This window comes from Arvicola amphibius, chromosome 10, assembly GCF_903992535.2.
Source record: "Arvicola amphibius chromosome 10, mArvAmp1.2, whole genome shotgun sequence".
Taxonomy (NCBI): domain Eukaryota; kingdom Metazoa; phylum Chordata; class Mammalia; order Rodentia; family Cricetidae; genus Arvicola; species Arvicola amphibius.
This window is the reverse complement of record NC_052056.1, coordinates 62,088,336-62,108,308: the sequence shown is the minus strand read 5'-3', so window position 1 is coordinate 62,108,308 and position 19,973 is coordinate 62,088,336. Positions and strand designations below refer to the sequence as shown.

General features: G+C 42.3%; 1 protein-coding gene across 6 annotated transcripts in view; it reads left to right on the top strand.

Annotated features, from left to right (window-relative positions):
* Dlg1 (discs large MAGUK scaffold protein 1) overlaps positions 1-12,094 on the top strand; it is a 203,107-nt gene extending 191,013 nt beyond the window's left edge. For all 6 annotated transcript variants that reach the window (XM_038346139.2, XM_038346138.2, XM_038346137.2 and 3 more), the window contains 2 exons: positions 6,941-7,032; positions 10,397-12,094. In XM_038346139.2, coding sequence (XP_038202067.1) covers positions 6,941-7,032; positions 10,397-10,503 — 199 coding nt within the window. In that variant the 3' untranslated portion in view covers positions 10,504-12,094. The remainder of the gene's footprint in view (positions 1-6,940; positions 7,033-10,396) is intronic.
* Positions 12,095-19,973: the final 7,879 nt, after the last annotated feature.

Sequence of the window (19,973 nt, the reverse complement as noted above, 5' to 3'; positions counted from 1 at the left end):
GCAGTCATTACAGTTCAGCATGGGGGCCCATGAAATTAGGCCTTGAAATCTACAGATTCAATGCAGTGCCCAGCAAAATCCCAGCAAAATTCTTCATAGACCTCGAAAGAACGGTACTCAACTTCATGTGAGCAAAAAAACCCAAGCTAGCCAAAATAATCCTGTGCAATAAAAGAACTTCTGGAGGCATCACAATCCCTGACTTCAAACTCTACTACAGAGCTACAGTACTGAAAACAGCCTGGTATTGGCATAAGAAGAGACAGGAGGACCAATGGAACTGAGTAGAAGACCCAGATATTAATCTGCACACCTTTGAACACCTGATTTTTGACAAAGAAGCAAAAAATATCAAATGGAAAAAAGAAAGCATATTTAACAAATGATGCTGGCATAACTGGATATCAACATGTAGAAGAATGAAAATAGACCCATATCTATCACCATGCACGAAACTCAAGTCCAAATGGATCAAAGACCTCAACATAAAGCCAGCCAGCCTTAAAGAAGAGAAAGTGGTAAGTACACTTGAACACATTGGCATAGGAGACCACTTCCTAAATATAACTCCAGCAGCACAGAGAGAAACAGTTAATAAATGGGACCTCCTGAAACTGAGAAGCTTCTGTAAAGCAAAGGACACGGTCAACAAGACAAAACGACAGTCTACAGAATGGGAAAAGATTTTCACTAATGTCACATCAGACAGAGGTCTGATCTCCAAAATATACATAGAACTCAAGAAATTGGTCATCAAAAGAACAAATAATCCAATTAAAAAAAATGGAATACAGACCTAAACGGAGAACTCTCAACAGAGGAATCTAAAATGACTGAAAGACACTTAAGGAATATTCAACATCCTTAGTCATCAGAAATGCAAATCAAAACAACTCTGAGATTCCATCTTACACCTGTAAGAATTGCCAAAATCAAAAACACTGATGACAACTTATGCTGGAGAGGTTGTGGGGAAAAGGGAACACTTCTGCATTGCTGGTGGGAATGCAAGCTGGTACAACCCCTTTGGATGTCAATGTGGCGATTTCTCAGAAAATTAGGAAACAACCTTACTCAAGACCCAGCAATACCACTTTTGGGTATATATCCAAAGGATGCTCAATCGTGCCACAAGGACATTATGTTCATAGCAGCTTTGCTTGTCATAGCCAGAAACTGGAAGCAACCTAAATGCCCCTTGACCAAAGAATGGATAAGGAAAATGTGGTACATTTACACAATGGAGTATTACACAGCAGAAAAAAATAATGACATCTTGAATTTTGCAGGAAAATGGATCGAGCTAGAAAACATTGTTTTGAGTGAGTTAACCCAGACACAGAAAGATAATTATTACATGTACTTACTCATAGGTGGTTTTTAAACATAAAGCAAAGAAAACCAGCCTACCAACCATAATCCCAGAGAACTTAGGCAACAGTGCGGACACTAAGAGAGACTTACATATAATCTACATGGGAAGTAGAAAGTAGAAAAAGACAAGATCTCCTGAGTAAATAGGAAGCATGGGGACCTTGGAGGGGAGGGTTGAAGGGGGAAGGAAGGACAGGGAAAGGAGCAGAGAAAAATGTCAAATTCCATAAAAAATCAATTTAAAAAAGAAAAAAACGGAAATCTGGCCTTGGACAGGGCACAGAAAGAACTTCAAGCAGTCGGCACACATTAAACATGCAGTGGCTTTAAATAAGTTAAAGCCATGTCATATGTTACCACCTACACATCAGAATAGCAAAAATGGAAAAAGACAGCACACATCTTTGGCAGATATGGAGAATGTGAAAACACCTCACAGTCTCCGAGGGTCGCTTGGTGAATCTACATTAATAAATTTACAGTACCTTCAAAAGTTGCCATATGCAGAATTTATGATCATTCCTAGATATATACAACAGAAATGATTGTTCTGCAGGATCCTTAAAGTTCCAGTGTTTAAGACTTTTAGGATAAGCTAAAGAGGCTAGAAATCTGAGGGGTAAGAAATCTACTCCCAACAGGTTCTATCTGTCCATGTTTATTTATTCTTCTTTTCTCTTTCTCTTTTCATTCTTGTTCTCTTTTGTTCTACCTTGTTCTTGTTCTGCCTGTTATAAACGTTCCCAGTCATATATATCTGTAAAACCAGCAATTCCCCATCCCTAGCAAGTTCCAGGGCCAGGATTCTTTTGCCCCATAAAAAATCTGATGAGTTTTCATACACACACACACACACGTACAGAGAGAGAGAGATCCATACATGTTAAGTGAACTCTAGTTAAGAAAGAAATTAAATAATCTGGGGATTATAAAGGGGAAGATTAGTATCCTATGCTATGTTTTTAGGTGGTTAGAAAGAGCCAAAGGTTTATTTTCAATAAAATTATTAATAAGGCATGAATTGTTTACATCAGCATTCCACTTAATTTCTCCCAGCATGCATAGAGTCGGGTAACCAAGCAACCTACACAAATGGTCAGGGGGAAGCTAATGGCTCCTGCATCTAATAGCACATACACCAGACACTGTAATTTCTACAGGCCTAGGTCTGGCATTTTGCTCTAGGCAGTTGAAACAAAAAAGGGACCCAGGCCTCTAAATTACCAGTTCCAGGGTATGCTGTTAACAGCCGTTCTGATTGTGGGTGTTGTGGGTCTTTTTCTGGATTACAGTTAATTGTCCCTTCTGCTGTCCTTGATTGTAAAACACAAAGCATAAATTTCCTGAATTAAAATCATCAGTAAACTGAGGTGAAAGTGAGCATAAGGAGTTAATCTTTTAAGTGGAGTAAAACCAGAGCAACAGCTTGGGCAGGCAGTAATTCTATGTCCTTGGATATCTGTGAATGTCTTAAATGGAATGACCAAATGCCTGCTGATAAAGATAATGGCAGGAAGGCAGATCTTTGTGCTTATCTAGGAGAGAGGGAAAGAGGCCTGGCAGTATGAAACTGTTTTCACACGTATCTAGGGGGAATTAATTCCCAAATATGTAACCAGAAAAGGAGTCAGCTACAGCAAAAAAAAAATTTACAGCAAAAGACAGTCACTTTATTCACGAAGCAATAATGCAAAAAAAAAACAAAAAACAAAAAACAAAACTTGCTTTTTGGTTTAGCCTTTATCAGATCCCTTGGTTCTGATAAGTTGCTTGTGAAAAAAATGGCTGAACAATTACTGTATAATGTTGCAGCTTGTAGCACACTTGTATTAGCCAAAAATACTTGCTTGCCAGCAGAAGTACTGTTCAAATAGCCAACGTCTAGAAACTACCTAAATGACTGCAAGCAGCCGAATTCATCAGTTATAACATTTTCATGATGAAACATTTTGTAAAAATAAACACGAGCGGTCTCCAACTATGTATAAATGCATAGGAGAATCTTGCAATTTTAATAAAAGATCTCAAATTAAAAGTTTGCACACTCTGAAATTCAGGTTTAATCGTCACTTGCAGAAACCAGATAACTCTTAGGTTTGAGGATGTTGTCCTTGACTTTCAGAGCACTGGGGATGCTCTGCATTGGACCTGAGTACTTGGTGCACAGGTTTGTGACCATTTGTCATGCTGTACATTTAAGATATCATACTTACATGTTTTTAAAGTTACACTTCAAAAAAAATGTTAAGAGGACAAAAAGTAAATCTTATGTGGTCTTACACCTAACAAAGTAGAATAACTAGAGTTTATTCCTAGACTGTAAGACTGGTTTAATACTTAAAAATCCATCAGGGCACTAAAGATCTAGAGCAGAGCACTTGTCCAGCATAAACAAAGCCCAGGGGTGGGGATGGCAGGGTAAATGGGCTAGACTTGTTGCCAAAGAGGATCTCCAAATAATGATAGATTCCAACAGTAATCCACCACCCTCACACATACAATGGTTCCATTAGCAGGGTCTATCTCTTCAACCTATTTTGGAACTTTGAAGTCTTTTGAAGCCTTACAGCTTCCTGGAGTTGGTTTAAAGGGTTCATGGTGTCAGCTCAGCATTGTGTTAGCGCCCCATTCCTTTATTTTTAGCCCCATAGCAAGCAGCCACAGATGCATTTTTTCAGCAATCTGCATGCAATTTCTAAGAGCAAAGGATACAACAAAGACCCTATCTCCTGTTGGCGAGGAACTGCCATGCTAAATGGTTGCTCTTTCTTACTTAGAAGTGTAGTCAGCCATCCCGTTTTAAAGTAATTTTCAAAGACTAAAGCCCCAGTGACTTTCCACAGACCTGCCCCCCCACCCCCTTGACTTTATCTTATTTTATTTTGGTAGCCAGCCCAGGACATTTGAAAGTAGTCACATGTATGGGTATAATTTAGAGATATATTATAAATGATCATGGAAAGTCTCAGAAAACACCTGAGAAAAATCTTTAGTTTTAGTTTTATACAGGCTGCCTCAGTTCAGAAACATTCTGCAACAGTAAATAATTAAATTTTAAATAGAACAACAAAAATTAGTCTCTAGTATAATATTGACTCATTCAAATATAAAACTTGAACAGAAAGTATAAAAATTGGGGGCTGTAGAGATGGCTCAGCGGTCAAGAACACTATCTGCTCTTCTAGAGGTCTTGAGTTCAAATCTCAGCAACATCATGGTGGCTCACAACCATCTGTAGTGAGATCTGGTGCCCTCTTCTGGCCTGCAGGCATACATGTAGGCAGAACACTATATACATAATAAATAAATTTTAAATGTAAACAAAGAAATAGCAAATAATGCTGCATTCAAAGAAAACAGTAAATTTCCCAAGACAGACCAAATGTCAATACAGACTATAAAATGACTTTATTATAATAAATGGTTTTTAAATAAAAAATAGTGGGTTTCCATATAACATTTTTATCAATATATATCATTCAGTGCTCATACTCAGCTGTGTTGGCGTTTGTTGTCTCCCTCTTCATCCCCATAGTCTCCTTTCTGCTCTATGTTATATGATATTTATAATGCCTTAGCGATGCATAAAAGACAAGATCAAAGTCAAGAAAACTATCTGAGCAAATTGGAAATATCAATAAGAGAAAACTTGACATTCTGGGGCCTAGCGATTGCTCGCCCCTTAAGAGCACATACTTCTCTTGGAGAGGATCCAACTTGGGTTCCCAGGACTCACCTTGGGCAGTACAACAGCCTGTAACTCCAGCTCTGTGGGTCCAACGTCCTCTTCTGGCCTTCATAGACCCTGGACTCATGCGCACATACCCATACAGCAACACAAGATACATAACTGAAAATAAAATATGTTTTTAAGTTCTGGGGGGAAAACAGTTACTAGAGTAAAACTCCTCAAGAGATTGAGGCAAATTTGAGCAGGCAGAAGACTCATCAAACTTAAAGATTAGAACAATGGAAATTACCAAGTCTGAGGAAGAAAAAGGAACACATTAGAGAAAAGTGAACAGAGCTTCAAGGAACTGGGAGCTGGCATCAAAGAGAACAATGTACATTATGAATTTCAAAATGAGAGCAGGGGACAAAGAGAAGAAAATTCCCAGATTCTATTTAAAAGTCATAAATATCCAAAGTGTTGAGTGAAGCCCAAGCATAAGGAATGGAGTGCCCTGAGAGGCACACCATAGCCAGCCGTGGGAAGGCAGTGCTGCACACAGCCTGAGGAATGACGCCACAGCCAGGAGATTCTTCAGTAAGATTATCAGCAGAATGCTTGTCAAAACTTTTGGAAGTCAGAAGACAATGGGTCAGTGCATCAAAAACACTGAAGAAGCTGGGCGGTGGTGGTGCACAGCTTTAATCCCAGCACTCGGGAAGCAGAGGCAGGCAGATCTCGGGGCCAGCCTGGTCTACAGAGCTAGTTCCAGGACAGGCTCCAAAACTACAAAGAAACCCTGTCTCAAAACACCACCACCACAACAACAATAATAATAAACACTGAAGAAATAAAACCTGTCAATCAAGAATACTACACCCAGCAAGAATGAGGGAAAGGACCAGTGGTAGAGCCCAGCAAGGAAAGGAGCTTGCTGCATAATCCTGCTGTGCATTTGATCCTAAGCCCATGTGAAGATGAGAGAAATGTCACCACAGAGTTGTCCTCACCTCCACAAGGATACCATGATGTCTACCCATGTACCATGACACAGAATAATAAAATTGCTTTTAATTGGGAAAATTAAGATGTTCTCAGATAAACAAAAGCAGAAGTTCATCACCATTATACCTACCCTACAAGAAGTGTTCAGGAAATCCTGAAGATTGGAAGAACACTACTGTAGCCACACAAAATATCCTGCATAATGCTGAGACAGCAAAAGTTTCCTCTCCAAGAGAAAACAAATCCCTGTGTACTCATCCTGCTGCAAGAGGACCTCGGGCTTGCAGTTGGCTGACTACTTCTGTCCACACACCCTCAGATTATTTTGAGATAAATTTCATATGTATCATTTCATGTATTTGAAAAGTAATTGCTGAATTAAAAGCATCTCCACTGTAAATATGGCATTTAACTAATATTTTTAATACAATCAGATTTACTTATGTCTGTGTTTTCAGTCTTTTTTCCTGTAGCCACGTTCTAAATAAGGTTTACTCATGACAGATGCTTAAACTTTTAATGCATAGTCTTCCTTCTTTTTTGTCTGTTGATTCCACTAGGTCCTTTCACAGTGTTTCCTCAGACTCTGTTTTCTTATTGTGCTGTCTAAGGTGCTCATTTACAGTCTGTGAGTTACGTTTTCACATGAAGTGCACAGTGAGAGTTGTCAGCTGTGTGCGCTGGCTGCTATGAGCTAGTGTAGAAAGTGCTGTGGCCCTCTTCTCACTACGTGTGTCAGACAGCAGGACGAGGCACAGTCTGCTCTTAGTGATGGTCAGCGTTTGTGCAGAGTTAAACTTCTCGTTATTTTATGCCTTTTATGTCTTCGTTCATCTTTTTTTCAGAGTATTACAATGTGGTAATCACCAGTTTCTAAATTTATTTGCATAGGGAAATGAATAAGCGTCTAACAGAAGAACAAGCCAGAAAAACATTTGAAAGAGCCATGAAATTGGAGCAGGAGTTCACTGAGCATTTCACAGGTCGGAGCCATGTGTGACAGTGCCTTTTGAGAAAATCTTGCTGTATCCACATCTTCTAGTAGTAACTAGTCCTGTAGTTTTCAAAGTAAACTCTAAGATCTGTGGGTTTGTCCTGTGGGAAACTCAGAAGTTTGCCTTGCTGGTAGTGGGGAACCTTAAAATGTAGTGTTCCTGTGGCTTTGTGCACAGCAGTCATTCACAGGCGACCAGAGGAAAGCAGATTGCATTTCACTGCTTTTTGACGCCCCTGCCTTTTCTCTTCCATTTGTAAATTTTGATTCATTCTTCCCAGGCTTACTGAAATAGTTTCCAGATTCAGGGGTATTCAAGGTATACAGTGTAATATTACATACTTTGTGAGTTGATTGCTGTGATCATGGTAGTACATATGTCACCATAGTTCCTGGTGTATGGGTGTGTGTATGATTGTATGTGTGTTGGTTGATTTTGTGTGTGTGTGTGTGTCCGGTTGAGATCTGCTATTGTTACTGTAGTCACCACGCTCTACATTATTACACAGAAGTTGCCATTTTAGGGTCTTGGTTCTTCCCAGTGCTGTGATCTTGCATAGCTAGGCCAGTACTGTCACTCAGCTGTAACTGTACCACCACATTTCCTCCTGAAAACAGAAGTTTATATCCTTTGATCAGCATCTTCTTATTCTATACTCCCCACCCCCAATCTGGGAACTATCACTGTACTCCCTGCTTCTATGAATTAAGATTTATAGAAGATTTCACAGGTAAAGGAGGCCATGTAGATTGTATTTTTTGTGTGTCTAGTTTATTTAATTCAGCTTAATGTCTTGTATATTATTCATTCAGGTTGTCAAAAAGGAAAGGATTCCTTCTTTTATGACTGAATAATATTCTCATTATATGTATTTAAATGCCCCATAGTTTCTTTGTTGACAAACATTTAGCTGGTTTTCATTCTTTTGTATATTGTAATATTGAGGTTAAAGAGTTGCAGATGTTTCTTTGATGTACTTTGATATTTCATTTGGATATATACCCAGAAATGAGATTGGTGAACTGTTTGTCTTAGTGTGTTTTCTGCTACTATAACAGTATACTGTAGACTTGGTATAAGCAAGATTTTTTTTGCTGACAATTGGGAGGACTGAGAATTTCAAGATGAAAGGGATTGCGATTTGTGAGCGTCTTTGTGTGCTATATGACCTACAGAAGGGCAGCAAACACACAGGCTACTATAGGACTAGAGGGGACTGCATGAACAACCCAACTCTGGCAGCAACTAGCCCACCACTGTAATAACAGCTTAGACTTGGCTAGAAAAGATAGGGTTTAGCTGGGTTGCCCAAGGTGGCCCTGAACTCCTAGACTCAAGTGACCAGTCTACATTTGCTACCTGAGTAGCTAGAACACACACGACCTCGCCTGACCTCATTTAAACTAATGATTATATGAAATCCAGTAAGTGCTCTGATAGAAACCATGTGCTAAAGGGAAAAGGGTCTTTTTTTCTTTAATTTCAGAAACCATAAGAGTATTAGCATAAGAACGGCCCACCCTTTACTCATATTTTCCAAATATTACATTTAATCTCTAAAACATCTGAGTTTGTTACAAATAGATGTCATTTACTTCTAAATATGTATTTCAAAATGAGAAAGAAAGATATTTGAATGTTTGCTTATGTCCCTCTATAGTTTGATGCTGCTAATCAAACCCAGGATACAAACTTCCCCGAGATATTAGCAGTTGTTAGAGTAAAAGGACAAAAAAATATTCAGGGTTCAATCCAGGAGCACGTATTGCATTGAGCTATACACATAATTGGTCCACTTTTATCTAGAACCATCCATTAGCCTTTATCTATTAGTCAGTCATAACCTTGACATTCTTTATGAGTGAAAGCCAGTCCTCTTGTGGAATCTCCTTAGATGGGAGTTATGAGGTTGGGGCGGGCACATCAAAGAAGTAACATGAACCTGAGTGTATGCAGTGCTCGGGCTGTCATTCTGGATTGTTCCAGACCAGTGGTGTTGGTTTCAGTGGTAATGAATGAATGACGTATCTGTGGCCTTGACATCTTGCTTTTCCAACCCAGGGAGAACCCCGACTTACCCAGTAAGCAAAGTGTGTGTGTGTTTCCCAAGGTAGCTGTTCTTCACTGCTTGCCTCTGTGACCCTGCCCTGGGAAGCACTTGAGCCAGGCAAGATGAAACTGATGTTTGCCAAATGTGTGTGCCTTCGCAGATATTAAGTAATACCTCCATGTAGCTCAGAATGTGAGCTTTTATCACAAAACTGATACTCATAAACATTTTAAAGCTTAGCTTTTGATTACTCAAACATTCTCAGCTACATAGAAGTTCTTAGGCACATAGATGTTCCTCATGATGGCGTTCTTAACCTCATCACCAGCCAGACAGTTTGACTTCACATCTCCGTTTGGCATTTTATTCCAGATGCCATAGGAAACTAAACACATGTGGTTCCCTTATACCCACTTACACTTGGTGCACCTGCCTGGGTCTTCTGAGTGCTGGATCATCTCTGTAAGCCACCTGCCTAGTGCCATGCTAAGTCTTTGTAGTTTTATTAGCTAACCTTTGATCCTTACAGACTAGAGGCTCTAAATATCCAAATAAATAGTTTTTAGTAATTGCTACCATTTTTGTTGTTGTAACTGTGATTTTTGAGACAGGATTTAGTTGTGTAGCCCCTGCTGATCTAGAATTTATAATCCTCCTGCCTCTGCCTTTCAAGGCATTAAATTTCAGACACGCACCATGACAGATGCCTGTGTTGCCATTTTTTATTACACATTTTCTAACATTGATTTTAATAGATTCTAACTACTAGCTCTAGCTTGTGTGTCAGTCCACCTACCCTCAGTGCTGGCCATTACACACTGCAGCAGAGCACACAACCCATAGTCAGCCGTCTTTTCCTAACACCCGACACCGCCATCACCAGATAACTCCCTGTGCTCGCTCTCTGTAGTTCCCACAGAAGTTGAGGAAACAAACACTTTGTGTTAAAATGATAAAACTAACGGCTGAAGGATATAACTGAGAGACGCAGCCCATGGTCAGCCTGTGCAAGGCCCCAGGCTCAGTCTCTAGCCCCCTCAGAGAGATGAGTGAGTGAGCTAATGCGAGCTCGGATGATGAGCAAAGTAAACTCCAGACAGAAGGTAAAGAGAGAATGGCTGTGTCTCATATTTGGTCATTTTGTGTGTCTTGTACGCCTGTAAAGTCAGCTACATGACCAGTTGTTGCCAAGGGCATCCGTGTGTTCAACTGCTTCCAAAGTTTGCCTTCTCCCATCTCACCAATAATACTTACTGATGGCAAAGAAAGACTAATGGGCACTTGTGGCTTTTGTCATTGCAGCTATTGTCCAGGGAGACACGCTGGAGGACATTTACAACCAGGTGAAGCAGGTCATAGAAGAACAGTCTGGTCCTTACATTTGGGTCCCAGCAAAAGAAAAATTATGAAGACTGGCTTTTCTGTTTCTTTATTCCATGGTCTCACTTCTCTGTCCTGCCCTGGAGTCTGTCTTCACTGCTCCTTTCACACTGACTCAGACCCTCCTGTCGGCAGTTTGCCCATCTTTGACATCCAGTGTCTCCTTCATGTTGCGTCATCTGTATTATTCTGTGTTACTACTATTGGTTTCTGGCCATTTTCCAGAACTGAAGATGAATGGCCTGACCAGCTGTCAAGGGTTTGGGGAGATGCAAAATAGTAAAATTCCTTAATGTTTAAGGGAAAGTTAACTTTAAGAGATTTTCAGAAAAGCTTTATATACATTCTTTTCCAATTTCAGTACAAATGAAAGGTGGTTCTAATCAGTGACTCAATGGACCTTGAGCAACAATGCACGCTTAACTTTAATAGCATGGTTTGGCCGGTGTATTAGCTCTCAAGTTCGTTCCTCAATTGACTTCTGGTATTAAAGTAATTATTTCATTAAAGACAAATAAGAAAAATAGGGGTTTTACTTCAAAATTAATGTCTGAGTTAATTCATAATACTCATGAGAGGTCTTTATGAGCCCTCCCCTAGTGCACTTTCTAGGAGTAACAGTGTCTGAGTGATTGTCATCAGCTCGTGCAGCACCGGTCACAGTGCCTCTCAAGCACTGTCCACACACTCTGATTATGGCTCTGTTGAGGTGAGGGGGGCTCACCTTTACACAGAAGGGGGGACGTTTCACAGACAGAACTGCGGACAAGAAAGTTTCTGTGGAAATGTAATAATCATGACAGTGGGAAGGTGTCCAATTCATAGCCTGAAATTTTAATGTATGCTTAGGGTGGGGGGCAGATTTTAATGACTATTTTACCCACAACTGCCTATTTTGTTATAATAAAATATATATAAATATATATAAAACTTTCTTTAACTAAACTCTGTAACTATGGGAATTATTTTCTTTACATAGTTGCACACACAAACATATATATATATATATTTAAAATATATTTTTCTTTTGCCACCTACTTCTAACTTTTTGTTTGGTTTTTAAATTAAATATAATTGATGAGACTTATCTTCCTTAATCATGTGAACTGAAAGCAAGTGTCTGGTGGTGGTGAGGAAAAACCTCTAGAAAACTAGATTGCGAGTAGACGTGTGAGCGTGTTCTCCTCTTTCCTACAGAAGTTCCAGAGTGCTCCTAGGCTTTCTGTCAGTGTTGTGTTCTTGTTGTGGAGTTTGGTTTTAGTCCCCCGCCCCTCTTTTTGTTATCGTTTCATTAATGGAAAAACAAACTCCATTTAGAGACTCCCCAGACCCTCCATCTTGCGTAGCCGCACTGCACTAGAGCTGCACAGGTCTGTACAGCAGACTTCTTCATTTTAGTGAGAGGCAAACACCTCCAGAAGCCGCCTTCTCTAGTCCACCATTAACATCATTCGCTTCCCATTGCTCTTGGAATTGTTTATTCAATATGTGATTTTGGGCAACTTCGTTAAAATTTCTTAAATAAGTACTGGTTTGTAAAGAATTACCAGCGTTAACCATTCCATTTATGAGAAAGAGGAGAACAGCTAATAAACTTTACTGTAAAATCCATATGTCAAATGTGTCTTGAATTTTGGAGGGTTTTTTTTTAATAACCTGGCATTTTATCAGATTGATTCACCATATTACATAACAAGTTTAAAGACAGGAGGCAATGTGTGTAGCTCTTACGCTGGACACAGTAGATCATTACCAAACATAAACACTCAGGAAGAAAAGTGGAAGATGTTGGGAGCTCCAAAAACCACCTTACAACAAGCAAGATCCCAGGATAAGCCATTGTGAAGTGTGCAGCAAGTGGTCACACACTGAAGAGCAGGAAGACATCCTAAAGGACCACCATTCATGCTCTAAAAATTGTATTTGTTTCTTTCCAGATGTCTGCTGGGTAGAACTGATAGTCGGGTAACTTGATACTACTGAGACCTTGGGGAGCAGGCACCCGTAGTTTCCCACTAATTTCCTCATTTCTGTAAACCAAGAGTAGCGATCATCAAACAGGGCTGGGGAGGGGACCAGAAAGGAGTGAGGGCTGGAATGAGATCCCTCGATCGTGTGGCTAGCTCTGGGTTCACCTGAGACCCTGCCTTGGGTGTTGGAGGGAAATTGCCAACATCAGCCTCTGACCTCCACGACCACAGGTGCTTCCACACCTGTTCATGCTCTCAGACGCATGTGCATGTGTATGTGTGGGAAAAATACTTGGTACATTGAAAGAATTCCAATTCAATGTATACATACGCCCTTCACAGTCGCACAGTGGGGGCTGGAGAGGTGACTCAGTAGTTAAGAACACTGACTGACCTGTGACCTGGGCTCAGTTCCCAGCACCCAAATAGCAGCTTACAACTGTTAGAATTTCAGCCATAATAAGGCTACACTTCCCGGTTCTTGGGCCATGCATGTGCGGACAAGCCCTCAGGCAGAAGTGCCTAATGGCCCCAGGGATGTTAAAGGTCATGTGACCCACAGGCATGCATGGTTACATCATCCACATATGACTCAGCTAAGCCATTGTGCGCATGCCTGAATCCCTCATCTGAATATGGCATAATCCTGTCAACCTCCTGTGCGCATGAGCTAGGCAGCTTTTTAAAAGCTGGGCAGTCCCTCTCCTCCCCCTCTCTGTCTCTCTCACCACACTGACTTCCCCTGTACACGCTCCCTCTAATAAACTCCTAAGTGGGTTTGTTGTGTATTCCGTGTTTCCTCATTCGTGCCAGGTAATTTCAACAACTGTCTGTAACTCCAGTTCCAGGGGATTTGACACCCTCACACAGACACACATGTAGTCAAAACAGCAATGTACATAAAAATAAATCATCTTCAAGGATTGTATTATAAAAAGAAGTGACACTTTGGCTGTCGTGAAGTGGAAGCACTTTAAATATGACTGTGAGAGCCAGTTGTTTCCTTTCCCTGTTTCCTCTGTTAGTGTCTGAGGAGAGGATTGATCACAGTACAGGAAAATCTGGATGCCCAAGTCCCAAGAAAATGATACTGTTTGTATATAACTCATACACAGCTTCCCAAATACTCAGACCATCTGGTTCACTTCAAGCACCTAGTTTGGAGCCCTGTCTTGGTATCCACAGGGTTCCAAAGGATGGCTGTGGTTAGAGGAACAAAAACAAGCCATCCCACTAAGAAACCATGGAAAGACAGAAGTCTGGTTTTTGTTGTTTGTAGTCATTTTCAGAAAACCTGATTTTTTAAACTCCAAATAGTTATGGCTTGTTTTTTATAACAGTTAGTTGCCTGGTTGTTGGGGACCAGCCTTGACAAAAGCACCTCTTGCCAGGGTAGAGGCGTGTGGATTTAGAAAATATTAGTAAGGAATATGAAGACGTGAAAGAGAATAATAAAACGGAGAAACATATAGGATTGTATTGGGGGGAATTCCAGTGAGTACTGAAATTCGCCCTCGTTTATTTTCTAATTGCTTTAAATACCCTTGACCCCAGAAGGTAGGCAAAAACTGCGTTAACATGATACAAGGAAATGAATATACCAATTGAAGGTCGTGGGCTACAACCATAGTTAAACATTCTGTTGCTAGAACAAAACATTCTGTAGGCAACCCACTCACTGAGTATAATCCATTGTCATCTCCCTAAGGGAAGTGGGCCCATAGTAGGATCCTTAGACTTTTGTTTGGGGTAGAAACAGATCAGCTTCTCTATTCCTGAAATACAAGGTCTGACTGTCAACCACAACTCTTGACAATAACTTTGAGAGAGCAGAACTCTCTGACCTAAATCTAGGTGGGACTTTTGTTTGAGGTAGAAACACAATGACCTTGGAGGATTAGAGGTAAATTTCAACTCTCTGACCTTTGGTCAACGTGGAAATAGGCTCACATTTTTGGGCCTCCACACATGGTTTATTTACATAGTAACCCCAAGAATTTTAAATATTCTACTACATGATTTCTGGAGCTGTGACTCGAGTGCAGAGTACTTGAGGATCCTTTCATCAGCTGGCTCTGTATACTAACCTGAAAGTACTATCTTCAGACGGCGCGTGGTCTCAGCTGGCTCAGGTGCGTTTTGGTTTGGTTTTGTCCCTTAGGTTGACTCTGAACTAACCTTTAGGAATCTTGGTACAGCACACACATCTGCACATACACACACCTTCTCCTCAAACAGTGAGCAGTTAGTGATAGGCTTTGAAAAGTTTGTACTGATGGATGAATTTTAAAAAAAAAAAAAAAACTATATGGAGTATGAACAAAAATATCACAAAGCTATTGTCTTGTACAATTAATGTGCACTCATTTCTTAATGTAAAAAAAATACGTGGAAGTCAGCACATGGCACAGTCGCCACGGGAAAGTTGCTAATGAGTGCACAATGGGAACTTTCTCTAGGGAAGATGAGTGATCTAATCTGTCTTCAGCGCGTCTAAAATTAGACTCACTCACCTCCCAGATGGAGCAGCTACAGCAGCGCGCATGAACGCTCCATATGTCCCACAGTGTGATTCTCTACTAAAAGATTTTCTAAATCTTGTGAGTCGTTTAATCAAAAATACCTACTTCCCTGGTGATATTTAAGATGAGGAGAAACAGTTCTGAGAATAGCTCCGTTTCTCTGGACATTTAGTGCTTGGTTCAGGTCCACTTTACCTGTAACTACTAGCTCAGCTCTTCTCTCCCTGTGGCTAACAGCGGCTTTATCCAAGGATGCCCTTTCAGACACCTAAACTTCAACACTGGTGCTTTTTGACATGTCCCAACTTTCCAGTCACCAGATACTTTAATTCTTCCCAAACACCCCACTTTTCTTGCTGACCTCACTCCAATCCAGGTCTCTCTTCAGCTCCCAGGCAGTTGTTGCAATGGCCCCTTCAATCATTGGGCTCACAGACCGTGCTCTAGCTGGACATAAATGCAGCTGGGACTGTGCCTCTGCTCAGTAGCCTCCTTGGTCCCCCGTCCACACTAACCCACCTGTCTGTATGGTCCTAGAATGGAGCATGTGTGAACTGAGCCAGCCAGCACTCTCCTCCCTGGCCATACCTTTAATGAGTACTCTGCTGAACATGTCATGGCCGTCATGCAGATGTCTACCTCTCAGCGTCACCTCCCCAGCAAACCATGCTGCTCTTCATAGCTGAACCTAAGTTCCCTTACAGGAAATTTCCCAAAGACAGCCTTTGCCCTCTGAACTCCACAGCCTCATACTCATTTCACATTGTAATTTGGTGCCTCTCTTCCCTTAAAGCTCTTATCCCAGGTACCTAGGGTAAAGAATCTGAGTGTAAGTTTGGAACCCCCACATCTCTGTCCCCCCCCCTGCTCTGGCATTCTAACTGGCTGAAATGTACCTGTTGGCATTGCTTCTGCAGATTGGGAGGATGGTGGGAAAGGCAGCAGGGGATAAAAAGTCTGGCTATAAATCTCTTAAGTCACCCAATATTTAAAAAAATAATAATCTCTTCCTGAACTTGCTTTGTGACTTTTCCTCTTTTTGTATCAGTTTGATCTTCCTTGTGGGTAGATGTTTCATCTCTATCCGAAACTGGGAAGAAACTGAGACTATGAAGATCTCATGGCAGACATTTACAATGTTACTGATGTCCCTTTTTCCCCTTGCCTCCTTTTATGCTGTTTTTTTTTTTCTCAGATTGAAACATTATTTTCCAATAAAATTGATGATTCTTCAGTGGCTTTGAAACTTACCAAAATGTTTTAACTTTAGTAATCCTACAAATTGAAAATCTGGATTTATAGTAAAATTTTTTTAAAAAGGAAAACTGCTCTGATTCAATAATAAGTGGCTCAAAATTAAAGGAAATTTCTTTTTAGTCTATATGAATGAATATGTGTGAACACAGGAGTGTGCCACAGCACATGCGTAGACGTCAGGACAGCACTGGTGTTTATTCTCCCGTCTTACGTGGGTCTCAGGAGTCACACTCAGGTCATTGGGGTTGCATAGCAGCCGCTTTACCCACCGAGCCATCCCCAGTACAGTGACTTCTTCATGGGTTTGACCCTCCCTGACCCCTCCAAACTGTTAACTGCCTGTGCCTGTAGTAGACATGTGAGGTGAATGACAGAAATGTAGTCAGTGCTTACAGGTGTGCAGGTTCCCTCCACCATCAGATGGAGCAGTTAGAAGTCAGGCGCAACGGCAGGACGGGAGGGTATGTCTTAGTCAACCACCCATGGCCAGAGTAAGAAAAGGGGCTGGGCCCTATCAAAGGCATGCCACTGCGTAAAACATACATATTACAGAGTCAGTAAGAGGAAAACAAGTAAACCAGGGGACCAGGCAAGGTATACTTCAGTAAAGATGGCAGGACATGGTCACCTGACCTGGCTCTCAGTTAAGATAACAGTGAAGTCACCTGACCTTAGTTAAGATGGCAGTAAGGTCACCTGACCTCAGTCAAAATGGTGGTAAGGTCACCTATGTACTAGAGTTAACACCAGGGAACTAGGCAGGAAATACCTCAGTAAAGATGGCGGAACTTGGTCACCTGACCTGGCTCTCAGTTAAGATGGCTGTGCTGTGAAGTCACCTGACCTCAGTCAAAATACAGCAGTCACATGTTGTATGGAAGAGAGACATAGAGGCATTGAAAGACCCCTCCGTGCCTGAAAGACCCCGGTGCTCACGTACTATGTTAAACAGAAGGAAAGTCCCCCCAGCTCAGCCAATGCTAAAACAGGATATATATGGGTTGTAGACTCGCTGACTAGGCTGAGGAGAGGGAATACTCCACCCCCCAAGACATTCTATCGAAACTGTCAACTTGCTGTAGGGTGCTTTATCTAGCTTTGTGGTTTTTTCAGGAAAATTCGAGAACAGACACAGGGCGGTCCCCAGGATGAGCTAAGCCCACCAACTTAAGAGCCAATGAAATGCTTGTGCTATACTACCCCCTAATGTAATCATTTTTCCCTATAAATATGGCTGTTTGAAACTGCCCGAGGTGCTCAGTTGGCGAAAGCTGCTGATGCACCCGCAGGCGCCTGTGTAATCAATAAAGACACCTCTTGCTGATTGCATCTATTGGCCTGGATTATTGAATCTGGGGGATCTCTCACACTGCCCTTGAAATCGAGGGTTTTTCAGCATGATCTACCCTGTTGCCGAGCCGCCATGCCACAAGCCACGGTGGGGAGCAAAGGCTGGAACTGAAAACAGCTGCCTTGTGGATCCGACCAATCTTGTCAGGAGCAGTGCCTGAGACAGTTTGAGAAAAAGCAGAGCCAGTGGGACACTGGCAGAGCATGGTTTGAGGTTTATACCATGGCTGAAAACGTGAAAACCTGTGAAAAACACCACAGGGCCTATAGAAGAGTGTCCTCTCTCTACAGGCGGGTTGTTAAAGCCTCACTGGCTTCGGTCCAGGCGACTCAGAAGCCAGAGAGGCTAGACGCCACTCCGAGAGGTCTCTCACAACAGGGACCACTTACGAGCGGTCCAAAAGAAAAGAAAAAAAGGAGAAAGAAAAATCCAAGGGACCCTAGGCCCCCAAATTGAATGCACCATGCAACGTGTGCAGCGCTAGCGCGGGAGGACCAACCCTGGGTTGTCCGGTCACATGTTTAGCCATGGAAAGCAGAAAAGGGCTCAACCGTAGCCGTGAAGGCTGTGGTTGGCAGCGGGAAGGGGAAAACTCGCCACCAAAGCCACTGGTGTGCGTAGAGGCTGGCATTTAGGCAGGGCACAGAGTCGTTGTAAAGAAGCCTGGCTCCCGAGCCGCGGGTTCCACGTGTCCTCAGCCCGCCTTCCCACAGGCAGGAGGGAACATGGAGAGCCTGGCCGGGTCACAAGTGCCAATGTAATGGTTTAAGTAAATTACTGCAGTTCCCCGAGGGGCACAGCAGCAAAAACAGCCGATCCCTGGAATCTACATGATGGAAGGGGAGGACCAACTCCCACAAGTTGTTCCCTGGCCTGCAAGCACATGCACACACACGCGCATACACAAAAAGATGCCCCCCACTGAGGCTCTAGATCCTGGTCAGGCTGTAGCCCTCACCATGCACTACAGCTACAGCTACTCAGCAGAGCCCTGGGGAGCAGCCTTGTCCCAGTCCACAGCTGGTCTCATCCCTTTCCCCAGCAGCAGCTATTAATTACAGTTGTTAACATTAGTTATAAAGCTGGACCGTGATGGCGCACGCCTTTAATCCAGCACTCAGGAGGAGGAGGCAGGTGGATCTCTGCAAGTTCGAGGCCAGCCTAGTCTACAGAGCTATTCCCAGGACAGGCTCCAAAACTACAGAGAAACCCTGTCTCAAAAACAAACAAACAAAAAAGTTATAAAACTTAATCTTTCACACTTAAAAGTAACCCTCTGTGACAGTGTCAAATGCCAACCTGAGACAGTCCAGAATCATCTAAAAGATGAGCCTCTAAGAATATCTACAAGTCATTAATAAGTCAGTGGATGTGGAAGACCTGCCCACTATGACTGGTACCATTCTCCTGGGCAGAGCATCCTGAACTGTCTAATGGAGTGGGCGGCAAACACAGCCTGCATTCATCCCCTGCTCCTTGCTGTTTACTGAAGATGCACGTGAGTGGCTGTCTCAAGCTCCTGCCTCTGCGACTCCCCTTCCAATGACAGACTGTAACCCCGAACTCTGAGCCCTTTCTCCAAGTATTTTTATGTTGTATCACGTTTACATTTATTAGTTTTGAGTGCACAGGCTACCATGCACACGTGAAGGTCAAAGGACAATTTGTGGGAGCAGGTTCTCTCCTAGCATGTGGGTCCTGGGAATCAAACCCAGGTTGTTAGACTTCGAGGCAGCAAATCTAGGCCATCATCTCACTGGCCCCGGTCACAGCACCAGGGAAATACACGGAGATATCCTTCACCCTTCACATTCAAGGTTCTGTCGTGAGCAGAGCTGGAGCACTGTGGATAAACTCAGTGTGGTAGCCCATATCTGTAATCCTAGCTCTCAGGAGGCTGAGGCAGGAGGATAGCTGGGAGTTCAAGGCCAGCCTGGCCTACAGAGTGAGACTCTGTTTTAAAAATGAAGGGAAGGGGAAAGGCAAGCTTGCACAGCTAATTTCATGTAACCCAACAGGCTTGACATGAATCCGGCTTCATGCAAAAAAATACTCCAGAGAATGCCACAGCCAGGCTGGAGAGATGGCTTAGTGGTTAAGAACACTGTCTGCTCTTACGAGGACCTGAATTTGAATCCCAGCTTTCCTGTCAGGCTGCTGGCGACCCCCTTGGAACTCGATCTGATGCCTCTGAGAGCCTCTGCGCTCATGTGCCCAGACCTGCACAAAGGCCTATGCATAGACACGTAATTCAAAATAAGAAAATAGTTTCTTTAAAGTAAATGGTTTTGTTCACAATTGCTGTTCACCATTCACAATTGTTCACAATTGCTCCACCCATGCGGAGGGACTCAGCAGCCTATCCCCACAGTGACCCCTGGAGCAGAAACATCTCCTTT